General features: G+C 45.1%; 1 protein-coding gene across 16 annotated transcripts in view; it reads right to left on the bottom strand.

Annotated features, from left to right (window-relative positions):
* Window positions 1-20,027, bottom strand: part of Kiaa1217 (KIAA1217 ortholog) — a 474,194-nt gene that overhangs the window by 284,471 nt on the left and 169,696 nt on the right. For all 16 annotated transcript variants that reach the window (XM_037206013.1, XM_037206012.1, XM_037206010.1 and 13 more), the window contains one exon: window positions 8,491-8,774. In XM_037206013.1, coding sequence (XP_037061908.1) covers window positions 8,491-8,774 — 284 coding nt within the window. The remainder of the gene's footprint in view (window positions 1-8,490; window positions 8,775-20,027) is intronic.

The raw sequence follows: 20,027 nt of genomic DNA, 5'->3' as shown, positions 1-20,027 counted from the left end.
CAGTATTTCTTTGTCTTCTCTTCTTTCTCATCTTTTGCACATTGCTAGTTATTCAAGCTCATTCAGACCAGGCAAGCACTCTGTCACTCAGAAACAACCCTGTCCCAACACTGAACGCTCATTCCACATCTACCTGCCTGAAATTTCTCACTTATGGTGGTTGGAATAAGAATGGCCCCAACAGGCTCAGAGATTTGAGTGTTTGGGCACCAGAAAGTGGCACTGTTTGAAAAGATTGAGAGGTGTGGCCTTGTTGGAGAAAGTGTCACTGGAGGCAGGGCCCAAGCCAAGCCCTGTGGCTTTTTCTCTTCCTGCTGCCTATAAATCCAGATGTAGAACTCCCAGCTATTCTCCAGCACCATGTCTACCTGCATGCTGCCATTCTCCCCACCATGATGACAATGGACTAAACCTCTGAAAGTGTAAGCAAGCCTTAATGAAATGTTTTCCTTTTTAAGAGTTTCCGTGGTCATAGTGTCTCTTCACAGCAATAGAGCATTGACTAAAACATCACCCCAGATTCATTCACTCTACTTATTAGCATATTCAAAGATCAGACCAGTCATTTTATTTTTGATAACCAGGGATTTTCCCTCAATTTGAAACTTTCTTTCCTCTGTCAACAGACTGGGTACTAGGCTGGATGGTTACAATTTAGAAATTCCTTAACTACTGCTATCTTTTCCTTACCAAGAAGGGTTCAGACATGTATTCAACATCTACAGCAATGAGGATGAATGACCTCATCCTGTCCTCACCACCACAGCATTGTTTGCCTTGCTCTATGGTTAAGAAAAGCCTCAAGGACATGACTGATCACCCACAATCATGCAGCTAAGAGTGTCTCAGCATCTATAAACTCACATCAGACCTCAAAATTCACACTCTTCCCACTAAAAAAAATTCGTCTTGGCAGGCAGATACTGGGATTTACCCTTGGTGTATAATGCCAATTTTGTGCTCAGTGTGTCTGTCCATAATAATTAACCATCGGATTGGATGACTCTAAGAACAGGTGAACAGATAAGCAAAAAAACCAAGAAGAATCCATAACCAGCAACAAACAGGAAGGCAAGCTGGTATTTGTGAATGAGTGTGTACCTATGCTCCAGACTGAATCATATTGGTCATTTCTAGAGCCCTCAATCTCAAGATTCTCTGTCTCCTTTGGTGTCAATTCTCTCTAGACTCTGCTGGTGACTATTTGCTGCCTTTGCAAAGCCAGCTAAACTTTGGTTCTGGTTTCTCCTGACTTCCCACCTACTCCATTGAACTCTTCAACAGGCTTTCCAGTGGAATTTCACCGAGCATTTAACATAGGGCTTGTTCTCCTACAGCACTAATTAAAAGTAAAGCTTGGGCTGGAGAGATGGCTCAGAGGTTAAGAGCGCTGGCTGCTCTTCCAGAGGTCCTGAGTTCAATTCCCAGCAACCACATGGTGGCTCACAACCATCTGTACTGAGATCTGGTGCCCTCTTCTGGCCTGCAGTCATACATGCTGTATACATAATAAATAAATCTTAAAAAAAAAAAAGTAAAGCTAATGTGGAGGAGGGTAGCAACCAGTTAAGTATCACATTGAAAGTGATCCCTGTTTAGTAATCCTTTTCTCCTTCTGTATCATGGTCAATGAATACCAAGTGGAATTTTCTAAGCAAAATTGTAACCCCTGAATTGTTAGGCTTTTCACTTCTATTTCTTCTTCCTCCTCCTCCTCTTCTTCCCCCAACTCCCCCTCATATTCATGTGAGACCAGAGGTTGATATCAGGTACGTTCCTCAATCACCCTTCACTTTATTTATTTATTTGTTTGGTTTGGTTTTTCAAGACAGGGTTTCTCTGTCCTGAAACTAAATTTGTAGCCCAGGCTGGCCTTGAACTCACAGAGATCTGCCTGCCTCTGCCTCCTGAGTGCTGGGATTAAAAGCAAGTTCCACACCACCTGTCCATCTTCACTTCATTTTTTGAGACAGGGTCTCTCACAGACCTGGAGGAGTTTGCTGATTAGACTAGGCTGGCCAGCCACCGAGCCATACAGATCCTTCTGCCTCCTGGGGTCACAGGTCTGTGTACCACTGCAGCCAGCCTTTCACATAGGTACCGGGGAATCCCAGTCCAAACCCTCATGATTGCATGGCAAGCCCTTTGCCGACCACACCACCTCACCAGTCCCCAAGTCCTTTCAGTCCCTGAATACCAATCTTGGCAGTGAGTGTGTATGTGCGTGTTCCCGGGGGCTGAAGGCAGGGCCTCATACATGCTAGGTAACTGGTACATGAAAAATCTTTATGTCATAATTTAAAATGCCAGCCCTCCAGGAAGCTTTGCAAACTAACTCCTTCATTTATTCATTAAGCACCATCATAACTCTTAAGTATTTGACTGTCCTTTCCACTCACACTTTCACTATTATTTTTTATTCTGTCTGAATATAGACACTAAAGCCATGCTCATTGCCTTTAGATTTTTCAAGATTATATAGATTTTTCTCCAGGAAGTGCTTTCACACTGATTCTTTAAGTACTATCATATTCTTTGCTTATATAACCATTAGTGTCTCATGAAACACAAACTCACCATTCATTAACATAGACCCTTTGACTACAACGTGTGATCTGGTTGTGACACTACAGTCCTTCCATTTATTGGTGTATCTCTGACTGCAGCAGCATTTTCCCAATGTTCACGGCCACTCAGCTGCATACCATGATTCCTTTCCTTCTCCAAATTGTTAAAGGTGGATCCCAACTGAACCTCATGCCTACTCACCCTGGCAGAGCTTGTACTGAGACAGCATCCGCACAAGAAGGAGCCAGTATTACTAAGTCATTGTGTAAGAATGACTTCTCCGGAGATTGGACCAATCACCAACATCCTCTGTATGTATAAAAACAAAGACTATTGTGCTGAATCACAGCACACCCCAAATGAATCACAAGGTCTATTTGTTACGCAGCATGATTGATCTAAACTGACTAATGCATGAGTTTTTAGTTATACATCTCCTATCAGCACCCTTTCTTCTTACAACTTGGCTACCAAAAAATAGTAGGCAAATGAGAAAAATCAACAGAGTATGTACTCTCTAGTCTGGTGTGTGACATTAAATGTTCTCTGCAAAAAAACAAAACAAAACAAAAGTGGTACTCATTTGGTTCTAAAATCCTGTCACCTCATTCATCAGTTTGTGGCACTGAGACTCAGACTGAAGTCCCTTAAGTCATCAGAAGTGTGCTCTCCAACTAACCCCACCTTCCATAGGGGATGCTTCCTCTTTTTCAAAGTGAGATCATGGCTATGGTTGTTGTTGGTTGTTTTGTTTTGTTTTGTTTTTTGTTTTGTTTTTTTTTTTGGTTGTTGTTGTTGTTTTGGTTTGGTTTTGGTTTTTTCAAGACAGGGTTTCTCCCTGTAGCTCTGACTGTCCTGAAACTCTCTCTGTAGACCAGGCTGGCCTCAAACTCACAGAGAGACTCCTGCCTCTGCCTCCCGAGTGTTGGGATTAAAGGTGTGTGCTACCCCCACAAGGCTTGGCCAAGGTGGTGAAGAGCACCTTTCCCATCCATACTGTATGTCCACAGAGCCGTTCACCCTGTTTCCCTGTTTTACACAGAGAGGGTGTTTTCTCCTCTCTATTATGAACACCCATCATGGTGTTCTGTGAATTTTGAGAGAGCTAGCATCAAAATGCCTTTAATTTGCCAATTTTAAGTGGAGCTTGTCTCTGAAGAGCTCCTCTTCCGGGACGAGAGAGATGGCTTGAGGGTCGAGAGCACACACTGCTCTTGCAGAGGACTGAAGCCGGCCGGTGCCATGACCTGCTGAGAGCCTTCTCTCCAGCCACGGAGCTGATTGTTTTAATGCAAGAGAAGTCCGAGTTTCAGCCAGGTATCATGACGTGCGACTGCAACCTTAGCTTTCAGAAAGTGGAAGCAGGAGGAGCAGTCAGAGTTGAAAAACATAAGCTTCCGAAATACACTAAAATTGTTCACTGACAACGGGGAAATAAATAAACCTCCTCCAATACCGAAACATTTGTGCTCGAAAGAAACAAGGATTTCAAACAAAGTCTTCAAAATATGAGGTGGCCATGAACCGGAAGAGAGCGATGCTAGGAGTCGCCATGGGAAGATGCTCCCAACAGCTCTTGCTTGGTGCTATGATCTGGATCTCACCATGCTTTGACTGAGAAAAAGACAAGTCATCAGTGCCAAACCCTACAATTAGCCTGTAGTGAAGGCTGCATTCCAACCATACTCCACCCTCCACAGCCAGGCAATGGGACTCCCTGTCTAATGGCCCTGCACAATTAAAAAAGCCCAAGAAGGGGGTTGGGGATTTAGCTCAGTGGTAGAGCACTTGCCTAGCAAGCGCAAGGCCCCTGGGTTCAGTCCACAGCTTTGGGAGAGAGGGGGGAAGAAAAGAAAGAAAAACAAACAAACAACAACAACAAAAATGTTGGGCGACGGTGGCGCATGCCTTTAATCCCAGCACTTGGGAGGCAGAGCCAGGCAGATCTCTGTGAGTTCGAGGCCGGCCTGGTCTACAGAGTGAAAGCCACAACAGGCACCAAAACTACATGGAGAAACCCTGTCTTGAAAAAAAATCAAAAAGGAAAAGCCCAAGAGGGCCTGGAGATGGCTCAGGGGGTCGAAGTGCAAGTGACTTCTGCAACCACATAAAAAGTCTGACATGGTGGCAAGCACCTATAATCACAGTATAACTGGGAGAACTGCTCAGAAGCATGCCTCAACAAGGTGGAGGTGAGAACCAGCTCCTCCAAGTTGTCCTGGCACCCCCCCACACACATATGCTTGTACACTCACATACCCTCGTGTTTATGTACACATACAAATAGCTAAGTAAATAAGTAGTTGTTTGAAAAGGCCTGAGAATGTAGAGGGAGGCGGAAATGGGAGGAGCCACTCTTATACAAATGCACATTATGCTGCAAAGTGGTCACCTGCATACTCTAATGACTCTGAGGGACATTAACGCAATCTCTCAACTTTTCAATAGTCGAGAGTCAAGAAAACGCATTCATGGTTTTAAAAACTCAAATGCATGGCCAGGGAGCTGGCTCATCCAGCAAAGGTGTTGCCACACAAGTTTGGCAACCTAACTTCTCTACCAGGAACCCATATAGAGGTAGAAGGAAATGCCTAACTCCACAAAGTTGATCTCTGATCTCCACACTTGTATGCATACACACACACACACACACACACACACACACACACACACACACACGAGAAAATAAATTTTTAAAAATTAAACCTAAATTTAAAATTCTTTACTAGGAATATTTCAGCACTTCAAGTAAGATTTTGAAGCAGGGGCACATTCTTCTTTTCATCGTTTTTTGATACCAAGGAATTAGAAGATTCCTAGATTTTCCTACTCCCAAGCTATCATATACAATGCCAGATGCATCATTTTTGACTTGGTATTCTCTCTCTCTCTCTCTCAACCATGCTGGAGAGGCAGCCAGGAACACAGCCCACAGAGGAACAGCTGGTACTTAAGAGTCTCGGAGTCTGGAGATGCGCATCAGATGGTGTTATTTGACTTCCTCCACAGGAAAATCCACAGTCAGAGGGTCAATGAACAAAGGATGGCAGGAAGAGTGCAAATGGGTGGTGGGAGACAAGGAATGCAAACTCAGAAGATGAGGTAGTGTCTGCAGGAATTTCCCAAGACCCTCCAAGGCTTCTCTGTTGTCTGGTAGGCTGGGTGGGGTGGACTCACAGAACCTCAGCAGCAGACCGAGCGCACACAGATGTGGCCTTCAAAATCTCCGCGCTTTTGAACCATCAGCACGGAATACAAACGAGGCGGACACAGAAGGTGGCATTCGTTCACATCAGGAGAGAGCAGCTGCTAGGTCACCTTGCAGCTCCAGCACAGGTGTTATTATAGGGAAGAGGAGATCGGTGCCTGAGGCCACTAACCCACCCCCCTTCCCATTTAGCACGGATTTTTATCTTTCCGGTCCTTATCTCCATCCCCCTCGAGTGTACCCCCCCTTTGTGTGTCTCAAGCATCTACCCTAAACCTATAAGCCCTGGGCCTGGCATGGTGGCTCAGGAAGCAGAGGGATCCCTGTGAGTTCAAGACCAGCCTGGTTACATAAGGGGTTCCAGGCTAGCCAGGACTGCAGAGTGAGACCCGGTCTAAGAAACAAACAACAATAACAAAAAGCAGACTGACAGGCCATGACTTGTATCATTTAGGATAGTGGAATAAACAAGGATTTCCAGTTCACACATCGTTTGGTTCGAATCCCAGCATCTCCTTGCTGTGTAATCATAACCAAGTTTAAGTTACTTCCCTGTGAGTAGTTTTCTATCAAATGTTGCATTTCCCAAAATAGCGGCATAAAGAGAAGGAAGCACACAGCCCATTGCTCAAATGCACATGGATGCTGCAAGCCTCCTTCAGAGGAAAGGTAACGCTCCTTAAGTACACAGGAGTGGGTCATCGTCCATCTTTATATCAGCGAGGTTTCCCATTTCCTCTCTGCAGGCCACAGTCTGCCTTTTTGCAATGCAAAGAGGAAAACAAGAAAGCCAATGTGAAAAAGAAAGCACATTTCACAACTTCAGGCATTCAGCTGGAAACCTTAGAGAACGTTCAACTTAAGGGAGAAAAGGAACTAAGGGCGAACTGTGGATTGAAATTGTACCAGATGACGCTAGTACCCATTTCTATGAACAACCAAAAGCTGAGTGACTTAGACAGAACTGTGGCCACTAACTGGCAAGACAGAAGACTGCCACCAATGAGCCTGTCTTAGTCCCTGGAGTCAGCCAGTCAGTCGAGTCCTCCCCCTCCCTGCTCCCCACCCACTTGGAATACAGGCTGAGCCTTCCCTGCTTCCTCACTACAGTCTCCAACCTCAAAGGTCAATCTGATAAGAGGCCAGTGAGGGCCTCAGAGGAAGCCGCACATCTCCTGTGACCACAAACCTGCTCAGTCTGCTAAAAAGTAATTGCACACAGCCCAGGAACAATAATACCCTGTGCCACAGTTGGGTGATATTGGTGTGGCTGTCGAGATAACCGGAGAAAACAGGTAGCTGAAGACAGCAGAAAGCAAAGGATGCAAAAGAAAACATCCGTGATTTCTATGAAAGACGCAAAAAGAACAGCAGCACACAGCCTGATGTCAGCTTGAAGAAAAGAAGCCTGTCACAAGTTTATTCTTGGATGCTCCTATACTTGGATGCTCCGTTTTGCCTTGGCAGGTACTTACAGATTTTTGTGTTCATTCATTCACTCATCCACTGTGCCAGGCACTTAAGTGCTCTTGGGATGAATTGCATTTGCACCATGTCTCACTCAGAAAACAAGATCCTTCATGCCCAATGCATTAGATGCATTTGTGGTTAAAAACGAAAGCTCCTTTTCAGAGAACTGCATGGTGTGTGAGCCTTCTTTTTGGGTCAGACCCCCTATTCTCTTGCTATACTGGTTAGGAGGACAGTGCTCTCAGCTCTCACATCAAATCTTTTCTGTAGCTAAGCTGGAAATCAGGAACAACTGCATGACAGGAACACTAAGCCATCTTGTCACTTTGAACCCCAAGGTCATCTTGCTCATTAAAAATTGAGCTGTGAGGGCTGGAAAGATGGCTCAGGGGCTAAGAATGGTGGACTGCTCTTGGACAGGACCGAGGTGTGGTTCCCAGAACTCATACAGCAGCTCACATGTGCCCTCTCTAGTCTCTGTAAGCTCCTGAATACAGGCAGTACATATAAACTCAGGCACTCACATAAGCACATAAATACAAACAACAATAATAATAGGCTGGGCATGGTGGCTCATGCCTTTAAACCCAGCTCTTGTGAGGCAGAGGCAGGTAGAACTCTGTAAGTTTAAGGCCAGTCTGAGCTACATAAAGAGTTCAAAGCCAGCCAAGACTACACAGTAAAACCCATCTCAAACAAACAAAAATCAAAACAGTAATAATAATTAGTAGTAGTAAAATAATAATAATAATAACAATAACAACAACAACAATGAACAAATCTTTTCTTTAAAAAAGACAGAAAACAATGAATGAGCTTTGTAGGGATGTTTTCCTAGCATAAACAAGGCTCTGGGTTCTAAGCTCAACAACAACAAAGCAGATTGGGTGGGCTGGAAGGATGGCTCAGCGCCTTGTGCATGCCTGTAACCTCAGCTCTGAGGGGGCCCAGAGTGGAGGATCACTTGGGTTTGCAGACTGCCAGGCTAGTTGAGAAAATGCAAACCCCAGGTTCAGGAAGAGACCATTCCTCAAAATGAGTGCAGAATGATAGCCGAGGACCCCTGACGCCCCCTTCTGGCCTCTGTGCACATGCATAGGTTTGCATCTATCCACAAATGTGGCGGAGACACTCCCACAGACACTTCTATGTACACACATGTGAATAGTTTTATAAACTTTTAATATTTATATATATATTTTAATGAATGAGCAAAACCAGGAAAACTGACAGTGTGTTCCTACCTGGTCCCTCAGCCTCTCCTGGTGGCCCATAATTGCTGTGGCATGGTGGGGGTACTTCTGTTTTAGATGCTCCAGGAACGCCTCTCTCTTCCTGTCCATCTCAGACGTTTGCATCCCCAGGATCTCTTTGGAACTTCGGGGCCCACCTAGCGTGTGTCTCCGTGGGATATTTCGGGCAGGCTTGGAAACCTGAGCCCGGGTGTTTCCATTAGAGAGGCGTTCCTTGGGTCGGCGGCATGCTGCATCTTCCAGGGATGTTACATGAAGATTGCTTTTCCCTTGTTCTGCAGGATGAAGAACAACAGTGCAATTCACAAATGAATGATTTCACAGTAGTCTCATTTGTAGAACACCAAGAAGGTTTGTGGCAGTTGCTAATGAATCAATGTAACTTAACAGAATTTATTTTTGCTGTTGTTCTTTTTTTTTTTTTTTGCAAGAATAAGAAAAAAAAATCTACAATCAGAAGAAATTTGAAAAAAAAAGTACTATAGATGCTGTAGCAAATGTTTTTTTAATTCTTTCTGTCATTGAGTTTGTTACAAATGAGAAAGCGTGGCCAGACTAGCTGTTTGCAGGTAACTGCCCCTGTGTCTGTAATGATGGCAGAGACAACCCCAGTAATTCTGACTATTTGTATACTTTCCATTATAGTTACAACCTACTAACAGGATTTTAAAATTTTTATAATCTGAAGATGGTTCTGACACATGGGGTTCAGCACCAAGAAGAAGATAGCTGTAGAACCCTCAGAAGACAGCCGGCGCCAGTGGACCACGGGAAAGTTCCATTTCTCCATTCTGGTAAAGCCAGGCAAGGGGAGCATCACCGGAGGTAATAGTCGGGGAGTCATAAAGCAAAGGTGAAGCCACATTTTCCAGAAATGACTTTATCTAAAACACACATAGCCAGGGAAGAGCCATGGGCACGTTTTGATGGTTTTGACTTAGGTAGACTGCTTCTAAAATGGCCTCTCAGAGCCACCGTAGCTTATCCTTAGAACAGGTCAACAAGGACTTACAAGGTTAATGCTTAGGGTTCAAAGTGTGTACAAAGATCATCCTTCCCCTTTTTTCTTTCTTTCTTTTTTTTTTAAGATGGGGATAAAAGTAACAGACACTGAGACGCTGCAAGGATTCAAGAACACAGATCTTAACAGTCTTTTGCTTGTTTCCTTGAGTTTGTTCTGTTTTGTTTTGAGACAGGGTCTCTCACTATGTAGTCCTGATTGGCCTGAAGCTTCCTATGTTGATCAGGCTGGCCTTACAGAGATCCTCCTGCCTCAGCCTCCCAAGTACTGGGACTAAAGGCATGTACCATCATGACCAATCCTCACAGTCATTCTCGAAAAATAGGCTCAGTGGGTTAAGGAATTTGCCACTAAGCCTGACGGCGTGGGTTCCAGCCCCAGCACTCACACAGAAGAGTAAGAAAATCGACTCCTGCAAGTTGTTGTTCCCTGACCTCTACAGGCACATGGGCACTATACCTCCCACCTCTAATAACAGCAATTCTTTTGTTTTTTGTTTTTTGTTTTTTTGTTTTTGTTTTTTTTTTTGAGATAGGGTTTCTCTATGTAGCCTTGGCTGTTCTGGAACTCACTCTGTAGACCAGGCTTGCCTGGAACTCACAGAGATCTGCCTGCCTCTGCCTGCTCAAGTGCTGGGATTAAAGGTGTGTGCCACCACCAGCCAGCCTTATAATTTTTATTTACTTATTTGTTAGTAATTTTTTTTAAGCAGCAGGTGTCCATAGTTTAGGCTCCCTAAAAGCAAGGGCACCAATACCCTAACACTGTTACCCCCTCTTTTGCCTGGAGACCTCTGAACACAGAAGATCTCCAAGTGTAGAGTCCCTCTGACAAGGAATGGGAAATATTTCATCTCTGGCGGGTTTTCCTGTTCTCGTCTTCCTGAGAATGTGTGTCCTGAGAGCGCCTCTTTTTGTGCACACCCCACTTCTCAGTATTTAGCTCATGACAGCATCTCCATCAGACACTGATGGAGGAAGGGAGGAAAGCAGCTCAATTAGTTACTATCAACTTTCTCTAGTTTCAGCAGTGAGCTTAAAGAGGGAGAAGACAGACGTTTGGTTAAAAAGATAGTGAGGGATTAGTATAGTTTTGTTTATTTAGTGAGAATAATCTTTACTAAGTAATAATGTCTTTAACTTGTACCACAGTTTCCTCTTTTAGCATATCTTCCCTAATAATACAGGAGTCACAGAGTCTATTACACAGAGCAGAACGCAGGGCCGGGGATGCAGCTTAGAGATGAAACTCTAGGATACGTAAGGCTCTGGGTCGGAGCCACAAGACTACAACAAAAAATAAAGCTAAGAGCAGAAAGAGCAGAAAGTTCACATCTCAGGCCGAGAAGCACATACCATGAAGATGCTCAGCTTCATTGTGTGTGTGTGTGTGTGTGTGCTGTACATGTATTTTGTATTAGCCAAAATTGTTGTATGCTCCCTAGAGCCCTGTAGCTTTTCAAGACTGGTTTCAAATACATTAAAATAATCCAAGTAAAAATTACCCAGGACAGCTAGCTTAATGATCAAGTCTGAATCTCTGGCAAGGCAATTTCTTTACATGGGCCGGAAACACACACGTCTACATTCAACCTTACGGACAATCATGCGTGACCAGTCAGACAGGCAGGAGGAAGACACTCTGCTGGACTCACAGACCTTCAGGACCTGAGTTGCTCCATCCAGGGATCAGTAGAGCAAGCCAGGACAACAGGAACACTTTAGCCTTGCAGACTATGGTGTCTCCCACTTTCTTGAAGTCAATTGGGAAGCCAGGTAGAAGCAGGGTCTTAAGGTCACTGTCACCCTACAGTAGACATTAATCTCGCCTCATCCCACTGCCTGGACTTTAAACTCTCACCCTTTCCTGATACTTCTCATGGGGAAAGTTGCATCAACTTTACACTGGTGTTCTATTTCTTTCACATTCCTGTGGATTTTTTAATAATGTCTCCAGTTGCCTAACAAGGTTGAACATGCCATGGAGAAAAGGAATGGAAACAGTACCCGCAGTTAGCAGCAAGAAGAAAGGCTTATGCAGGCCACCTGGCAGACAAAGACCACCTTTGTCTCATCACCCTCACCCATTGCCCCATCGGTCCCATCTGCCTCTGTCCCAGCATCGGGCCCCACCAGCACCTGAATAAGCCAATACTGTCCACACAAAACCATTTCACCCTCCTCATACTTACTTAGGCCTTTTCCTCTGCTCTTGGAAGCTGCCAGCCACACACTTGAAGGAGAAATGATATCTGGACTATTGCAGCCATGTGGAGAGAATGCAGCCTTTTAGCTGAGCCTAAAACCCAAGTCAGGGCACCCATAAACAAGAGAAGGAGCAGGCAAAGTCCACTTTGCCACAACTCCACAGTCAGGTGTCAGACCCAAGTGTCAGAAGCCAAGTCCTCCTTCTCCATATGAATAAAGAAAGCACAAGGGTGCACTCTCAAGCTGCCAAACAGAAGGGCAGGTCTCCTTCTTGTTTGGAAAGAACTTTGGTGCTAAGATGTAAATATGGGTGTGTCTGGCTGCTTGCTATTCTGGGAATCCTTGTCTAACAAAGTAGTGAAGCTGTAGCCTGAAGACAAGGCTCAGCAAAGCTGAAAGGCAGCCCTGTTTCCTCTTCCTGCCCCTCCCAAGCACTTCCAGGGAGCCCACTTCCAGCAGGGCAAAGAGCAAACAAGAGCTTCCAATGGAAAACCGGCCCTTAAACATTCTCCAGAGCAGAAGGGGGCAGGAGGAGGGTCAGCAGGCCAAAGAGCTGCTCCTCAGAGACCCAGGGACTGCAGCTGGGATGTGTCGACATCCTGGACATCCTGGATGGGGAAAGTAGAGAGGGTCCAGGGAGGGTGAATACAAAAAGGCAGAGGGGTATAGGAAGCCACGCATCTCAAAGGAGCCGTCCACACAGCAAGCTGTGCAGACAGGCAACCGGCTAGACTAGGGGAGCTGGTGTCTTTGCCATGCTTGGATTACTCTGGCTGAGTCAGATGACCCAGTAAGCGATTTGGGGCTTTGCACCATTGGGGTACTCCACAACCTGCTGGGAACCAGCATTAGTGCAGCTATCTTTCAGGGATATTTATTTTGTTTTTATCTTATTTGCTTTTAATTTTTATATTTGTACTGAAAATTAAACCTAGAGTCTTGCACATACAAGCTAAATATGCACTCTACCATTGAACTAAACTTCTCTGAGAATGTATTTCTTGACCAAGGTTAGGGAGTCCAATGGCTCACACCTATTATTTCAGCACTCAGAAGGCTGAGGTAGGAGTTCAAAGCTAGCCTGAGTTACATAGTGAATTCCAGGTCAGCTGGAACTACTGTGTAATAGAGCATAAAATCTTGTCTCAAATAACCAACACACACACACACACACACACACACACACACACACACACACCCTGCTATATATTAGGTAGTTCATATACTCCTTTGTGTGTGTGTTTGCACGTGGTGTATGCACACTTGTGTATGTGAATGTGAGTATCTGTACATGCTTATGTGGAGGCCAGAGACGGATGTGAGGTGTCTTCCTCTACCATGCTCACCTTTGTGAGACAGGAAAATGGGAGCTCATCAAATTCTGTTAGTCTGGCTGTCAGCAAACCTGGGAGGCCCCCATCTCCACCTCCCAGGCTGAGATGAAGGGCAAATGCCACCACATTTAACATTTTACATGAGTTCTGGGGACCCAAAGTCAAGTCCTCATGCTTGTGAATCAAGCATTTTACCTACTAAACCACATCTCTAGTTCCTCCTCACTTCTTTATAGTGGTTAGCTTAGGGGTTTTTTGGTTTTGTTTTGCTTTGTTTTGTTTTGTTTTAAATAAAGTATCTATGTAGTCCAGGCCAGACTCAAACTTGCTGACCTCTTGTCTCAACTGTGCGAATGCTGGGATTACAGCCAGTGTGCCATCACACGAGGAAAGATGGAGCTTTCCAAACCTGCCAGAGGCCTTGTGCTCAGGGAGTCGCTGCCCGGTTGGGAAGCCTTTGGGTACACTGTGCCAACCTCTGCTCTATGTATTGGAATGGACACATCCCCTGCATGCTCACATGGGCAGACTACATATCCTGTACCCTTCCTACTAACTGGGGCCCTGTACTAATTCCAGTGAGTATAACATGGGTAGAAGTAACAGGGATACCTTCAGCTGTGGCCCCTGGGCCTCCTAAATAATTTTACAGGGTTTCTGCCTTTACTCTTTGGCTGGATGAATGCAAAGGATCCAGGAGAAGCCTCCAAATGGATCGTGTGCTGACAGGACAGAAGGGCCACCCAAGAGATGAAGCTGTTCAGGAACATCAGATTCTACTGTGTGTGACCAGGAAATAGACCCTGACCAAATCAAGTCACCAGGAACACTGAGCCTGAATAACGCACGTGCTCACTGGACGCTCAGTTCAGTGTCCCTCAGTTTTCCAGTTCTCTTGTCAGTATTACAAAGATCATCACCATAGACAAACTTGCACAGGAATTACAGCGAAACAAGGCCATTGCTTCCCTCTAAAAGACTTTGAAAATGGAGTCAGTGGGCTGGCCAGACGGCTCCGAGGGGAAAGTGTGCAAGCCTGAGCACCTGAATTCAATTCCTGGAAGCTGTATAAAGGTGGAAGGAGAAAACCCACTCCACAAGGTTGTCCTCCGACCTCCACACACGGGCCAAGGCACACCCACACTCACAGCAGGCATATTCATCATCATCATCATCATCATCATCATCATCATCATCATCATAAATGGGGGGGAGTTGAAGAGAGAGTTCAGGAGCTAAGAACATTGGCTGCTCTTCCCAGGTTCCGTTCCTAGCATCCACATGGCAGCTCACAGCGCAGCTGGAACGTCCCGTGACTCCAGTTCCAGGGGATCCTTGCCCTCTTATAGCATCTGTGGGCACTAGGTAGGCAAGTGGGGCACAGGCACACATGCAGGCAAACGCTCCTACACATACATACATTTCTTCAAAAGTAAAGTCAAGGATAAAAACAATTCCTGGTATAGACTTCATACAAAATAGAACAGCTTGCTCCCTAGTCCGGAAAAGCATTCTTGTGTTGATTCACACAAATATTGATGAAATGCCTGTTCCAAACACTGAAAGGGAGCAGGAGGCTGGGGGAGTAGTGATCAAGGTAGACTGTATCTCCACCCGAACAGGAGCATCCACAACATGACTTGAGAGTCAACAAACTAATCCACAATCTGAGTGTCAGGTAGTGCTTTGAAGAGGGAAAGAAGATATGCGGATAGAAACTGGCTGGGCTGTTTCAGAGCACAGACTGAATATCTGCCATTCCCTAGGCTAGCACTCCATGGGAGGCTGCCAGTCAGTGGCCAGAAGGGGCAAGCAGGTGGATGGACCCCTGCACAGAGTTCTCAAGAAACTCTTAGAAGCCAGAACAGGAGCTCCTGCTGTGGGCAATATCCCAAGGATCATACTAGGAGATCATACTAGGAGCCCATGGCCTCCAAAGGAAACAAGACACAGATTCAAATTCTACCAACAGCCAGGCATAATGATGTACATCCATAACCCAGCACATGGCAGGAGGCAGGAGTTCAAGTCCAGCCTCAGCTACATTAATTCAAAGCCAGCCTGGGCTGCATGAGACCTCATCTCAAATGAATTCCACCAATAACTACCAAATGCCTTCTCTGCCGAATGCACACAGCTTCTTACACTGTGCACCTATGGGGGATCACAGAACTAAATATGGAAGCTGTGAAAAAAAAAATTAGTAACAGTGAAGGGTTTCCAAACGTGCAACAAACATCAAATTAATTCAAAACCATGTATGTATAATCAGGAGCTGAAGGTACAGCTTAGAGGTTAAGAGCATTCTATTCTCACAGAGGCTGGGTTTGATTCTCCACACCCACATGGCCACTCACACATGCTTCTGACCCTGATTCCAGGGGATTCCAAACGCTGTTTTTGACCTTGCCAAGTACCAGGCACACATATGGTACAAGTGGTTCACAGACTCGTGCACACACACACACACATACATAAAATACAAACTAAAAAGTACACCAACAACACATGTAAAACCAGATATGGTGGCTGCACACCTGTAAGGACAGCATTTGGGAGGTAGAGACAGGAGGATCAGGAGTTCAAGGTCATCCTCAGCCACATACAGAGTTCTAGGCTAGCCTGGGCTGCATGAGGAAAAACAAAACAAACAAAAATCAAGCTTTAATGAATCTGGGAGGCTTCCGGCAGCGCTCGAGCACGTGGCATTTTGTTTCACAGGATCCTTGGTTCTGAACACACAGCATGCATGTTTTACGTGGCATCTGCCACCATGCCACAACTTGCCAGCCACGGCTTCTGGAAACACTGCAGCTCGGATGCAATGACTCTATATTTTGAATTTCAGTGCTGTGCTGTCACTGTTCCTGCAAAACTTTCTGCTCTTATAGAAAAAGAATGGTTTAATTATGGAAAATAAGGACTTGAAATAGCTCTCTGCTGTCAGCCTTCAGCACGTAAGTATCAAATTAGTGCATCTCCAATGTGTATTATCTTGGAATGTGTGATTTTTTAAAAGATTGCTGTTTGAGATACTGACTTGAAATTCATTTTTTTTTAAAATCATTCAGCAAATATTGACTTGGAATTGGGACAGAAATTTCCACAATTTCTGAAAGGGCTTTAAACATATTTTTGACATTTGTACATATGAGTGATACTCTCAGCACTATTATAAAATCAAACATCAACACTGAAAAGTTTTAAAGATGTTCTGTATCTAATATTCAGCCAAGATTTAAATCCTTATATAAAAATAAACAAGCACATTCATGTTAGTGTGAAAATTTGTTTTCATCTTTAATAAATGATCAAATTTTACACACACATACACACTTTGCCAGCCATGGTAGCACATGCACTTAGTCCCAATTCCAACACTGAGGAGGCAGAGGCATGCAGATCCCTGTGAGTTCTAGGCCAGCTTGGTCTCTATAACGAGTTCCAACCTAGCCAGAACTAAATAGTAAGACCCTGTCTCAAAAAGGGGAGGGGGGAAGAGAAGAAAAACAAAGAACTTCCTTTTATAGCTAATTGGTGTTTAAAATGTTTATTTAAAGATTTTATTTTTAATTTTAACTATATGTCTGTACATATGAATAAGTTGCTCAGAGTCCAGAGGAGGATACTACTGGATTCCTTGGAATAAGAACTACAGGCAGTTGTGAGCTTCTCCACATGGGTGCTAGGAACCAAACTTAAGTCCTCTGGAAGGGCAGCATATGCTCTTAGCCACTGAGCTATCTCTTCAGTTCCAAAGGGTTGTTTTAAAATACGCTTCTTTATGATTTAGCACCAGGAAATGTTGGATTTATATTCCTCTTTTTTAATGGTACATAACCAGAGTTATATAAATCTTCCCAGATAAAAGACACCAGGGGCAGAAAAAAAAAAAAAAACTAGGAAGCCCCTAAGCCATGGTGATGTCACTGTCCCCAATATCCCCACCTTCCTTAAACAGCTCCGAGTTACAACTGTTGCCCAGTGAAATTATTTATAGAGTTCTCTTTTATTCTCAAAGGCGTCTGGCCTTGAACAATGAGTTACATGATCACCCAAAGTCTCCTTGTATACGGTCGCCTGATAAAACGCAGTCCCCGGGGTGGCATCGTTAGCCTTCTGTCTAATTGTTAAGGAACTGTCAAGTGTCCCTCTATGAGACTAGCACTCCGTGAGATGTTGGGAGTGCACAGGTGAGTGAGACATGTCCTGGCCCAAGAACCCCACATTGTAACTGGGTGAAACAGACACATATGCAGACATAAAGCAGAGCACAGTGGTGGCGGATGCGCGCGCGCGCACACACACACGTGGCATTGCAGGTGATGCTGGCCTCAGAGATCCCACTCCTTTGGCTCATCCTAAGAAAGTCAGACACAGCCCAGTGGAGTACACATGACTCAGCCGGAATCAAATCTTGAAATTCTAACTGGGACTCTTACCCTCCTTTTATTATTTTCCCATATCCCTCTCCCAATGTCCCTAACCTGTCAGTTCTTGAGTGCCTAGGTACAACCTTAGCTCTTAGGTGCCTGGGTCTTTCAGCACAGAGGCAGTCACAGGAGAGAGCTCATTCTCCAGTGCTCCTGGCAACCCACTGACCAATACCTGAATAGATGCCTGATACTTTTCTCAATCCCCACACAGCCTAAGGAAATTCTGCTTCCCTAACCCAAACCGGCCCCTCCCCCTCATCTATTCCTCTTAAATGCTTTCCCCCTGAGGTAAAGGCAACTCCATCCTTCCAGCCACCTGGATCAAATATTTTGAAGGTATCTCCGACCCCTCTTTTCTATTCAACGCTACATCTGATCTTAGCAGATTCCTTTGGCTTTGCATTCAGTGCGTCAGGAATCTGCTTTCTTCTTATCGCCTGCTGCTTATCACCATCTAGCCTAAAGCAGCATGGGCTGGTTTTCTTGCCTGGCTTCCTTCAGAAGCCTCCTTAACAGGCCTCTCTGCCCTTCCCCCAATCCACTTGGGTTAAGCACCACACAACACCCCAGCCCACTAAGTACCTGTTAAAATCCCTGGTAGAGAGCTCTTTCCTAAGATGCTCAAGACTCTAGGCTCACTCCCAGGGTTCCAAATTAATTAATTAAAATTAATTTTATTAAAGAAAAGGCAAGCCCAATTGGCTAGCGGCACCTCACCTCCCATGAAGTAAGAGCCAAAGACCTCCCCGCAGTTCCACAAGCCTTACAGAATCTGGCCTGGGTGACCTCTCAACCCTTTTGCCTCCCATCCGCCTCGCAGGTTCCTGCTCCTCCCTCTCGGGCTGTGGATTTGGTTTATGGTCATCTCCGCTCCAGAGTCACCTCTGCGATGTTCTCTGATATTCCTTAGGACTTCATTCCCACTCCCTTGTTCTCCCCCTTTTCCCCCTATAGCCTCATTTTTAGATAACAGAATCACCAGATAAAACAAAGGATCTTCAGTAAATTATGAAGCTTGGGAGCATAAAAAATGTTTTTAGTATGTCTGTCCCACGTAATATTTAAGAAGTACTTATGCTTTAAAAGTTACCCATTGTTTCTCTGAATCTCGAAGTTAGCTCCGGCACTCTGTGTTTTTATTTACTAACTCCAGCATCCCAGCCATCTAACACACTCCGTATTTTTGCTTATTTGTTCACTGTTTGCCTCTGCCCCACCCCACCCCAATTTGGCCTTTTAGACCATCAATCCAATGAAGGGGGGTATTTTTCAGTCTGCGTTTGGCATCGCTGGATCCCCAGCGGCTGGCACAGTGACTGCTCTACAACAAAAGTTCAATATTCATGGAGTGGATGAGTAAGCGAAGTGCGGAATTTGACCACCCCAAACTCGGAAATATCAATGAATTACTCCGGTTGTTTCAGAGTTGGTTCTTAAATTGCTCCTGTTCTAATTGCCCCTTCTAGAATCTGGGTCGTTTCTTTCAGGACAGGCCTAGAGGTTGAGTTCCTGTAGGAAGATCCATCCTATCAAAAGAGAGTGAGTTGGGGGCCTTAGGCTGGACGCCACCAACCCCGGGACCCTCAAACTGAGGTTAGATGCTGTGCCGCTCAGACAAGTGGACTGCTGCCCCAAGGCTCAGGGATTCACTGAGCATTTAAGAGACGGGCTTCCTTTTCAGTTCACTGGGGGATTTCTCTCTCCTAATTGTATTTTCTTCTGTCTGGCTTGGTTTTGCATTTTCAGTGTGGATGAGTCATGTGCTACTTCCTTTTTTTTTCATTTTAAAAAACACACACCTTTTCCCCTGTGCACAATTCCCACTCCCACGCGCTGCCGTGCACAGCTCAGGGCACTCCTGCACATCTTTGTGTTACTAACTGGCCCCTGCATGAACCTGGACGGGTAGGGCGGGGGCGGTTCAAGATTGTGTGGTAGGTGCCCGGACAGCCTACACAGTGAGGAGGGCTGGTGGGCGCCAGCATCACCGTCTGCAACCACCCACCCTCCCGGTAAGATTTATTTGGAACTATATAAGGTTCTGGAAATTCCCTACGGAAAAGACAAGTCTATTATAAACACAATGTAAAAAAGAAACTGCCTGGAGAAAATACAGGAAAGCTGTTTTAAGAACTCCCAACTTTTACATTTAAACAGAAAGCCCCAGAGTTCTATCTATCATCCAGATGCTCAAGTACTCCCCTGCCATTGGGATCTGCAAAACAAAAACATCCTTAAACTCCAATTTAACTCTAAAGCGCTGCAAAACTTTGTATCCTGCAAGACGTTGCCCCCATGGAAACTCCTAACCAATGAATGGAACCGCTGCGCCCCGGACGTAGGCGCAAAATTGCCTTTCAGAGCCTCCTGAAGCACTGGGAAATTATCAAATTGCTACCGGGCGATTCATTTGTCATTGCTTAGGGATCCCGCACAAACTGCTTGCTCACTGTTCGATCAGTTTGACACCATGCACCACCTCTTCCATAGCTAGGAAGATCTTGCCACAATATAAAGTAGAGCCAAGAAA

This window comes from Peromyscus leucopus, chromosome 5 (genome assembly GCF_004664715.2).
Source record: "Peromyscus leucopus breed LL Stock chromosome 5, UCI_PerLeu_2.1, whole genome shotgun sequence".
Lineage (NCBI taxonomy): Eukaryota > Metazoa > Chordata > Mammalia > Rodentia > Cricetidae > Peromyscus > Peromyscus leucopus.
The sequence above is the reverse complement of the archived record's forward strand: the minus strand, read 5'-3'. Positions and strand labels throughout refer to the sequence as shown.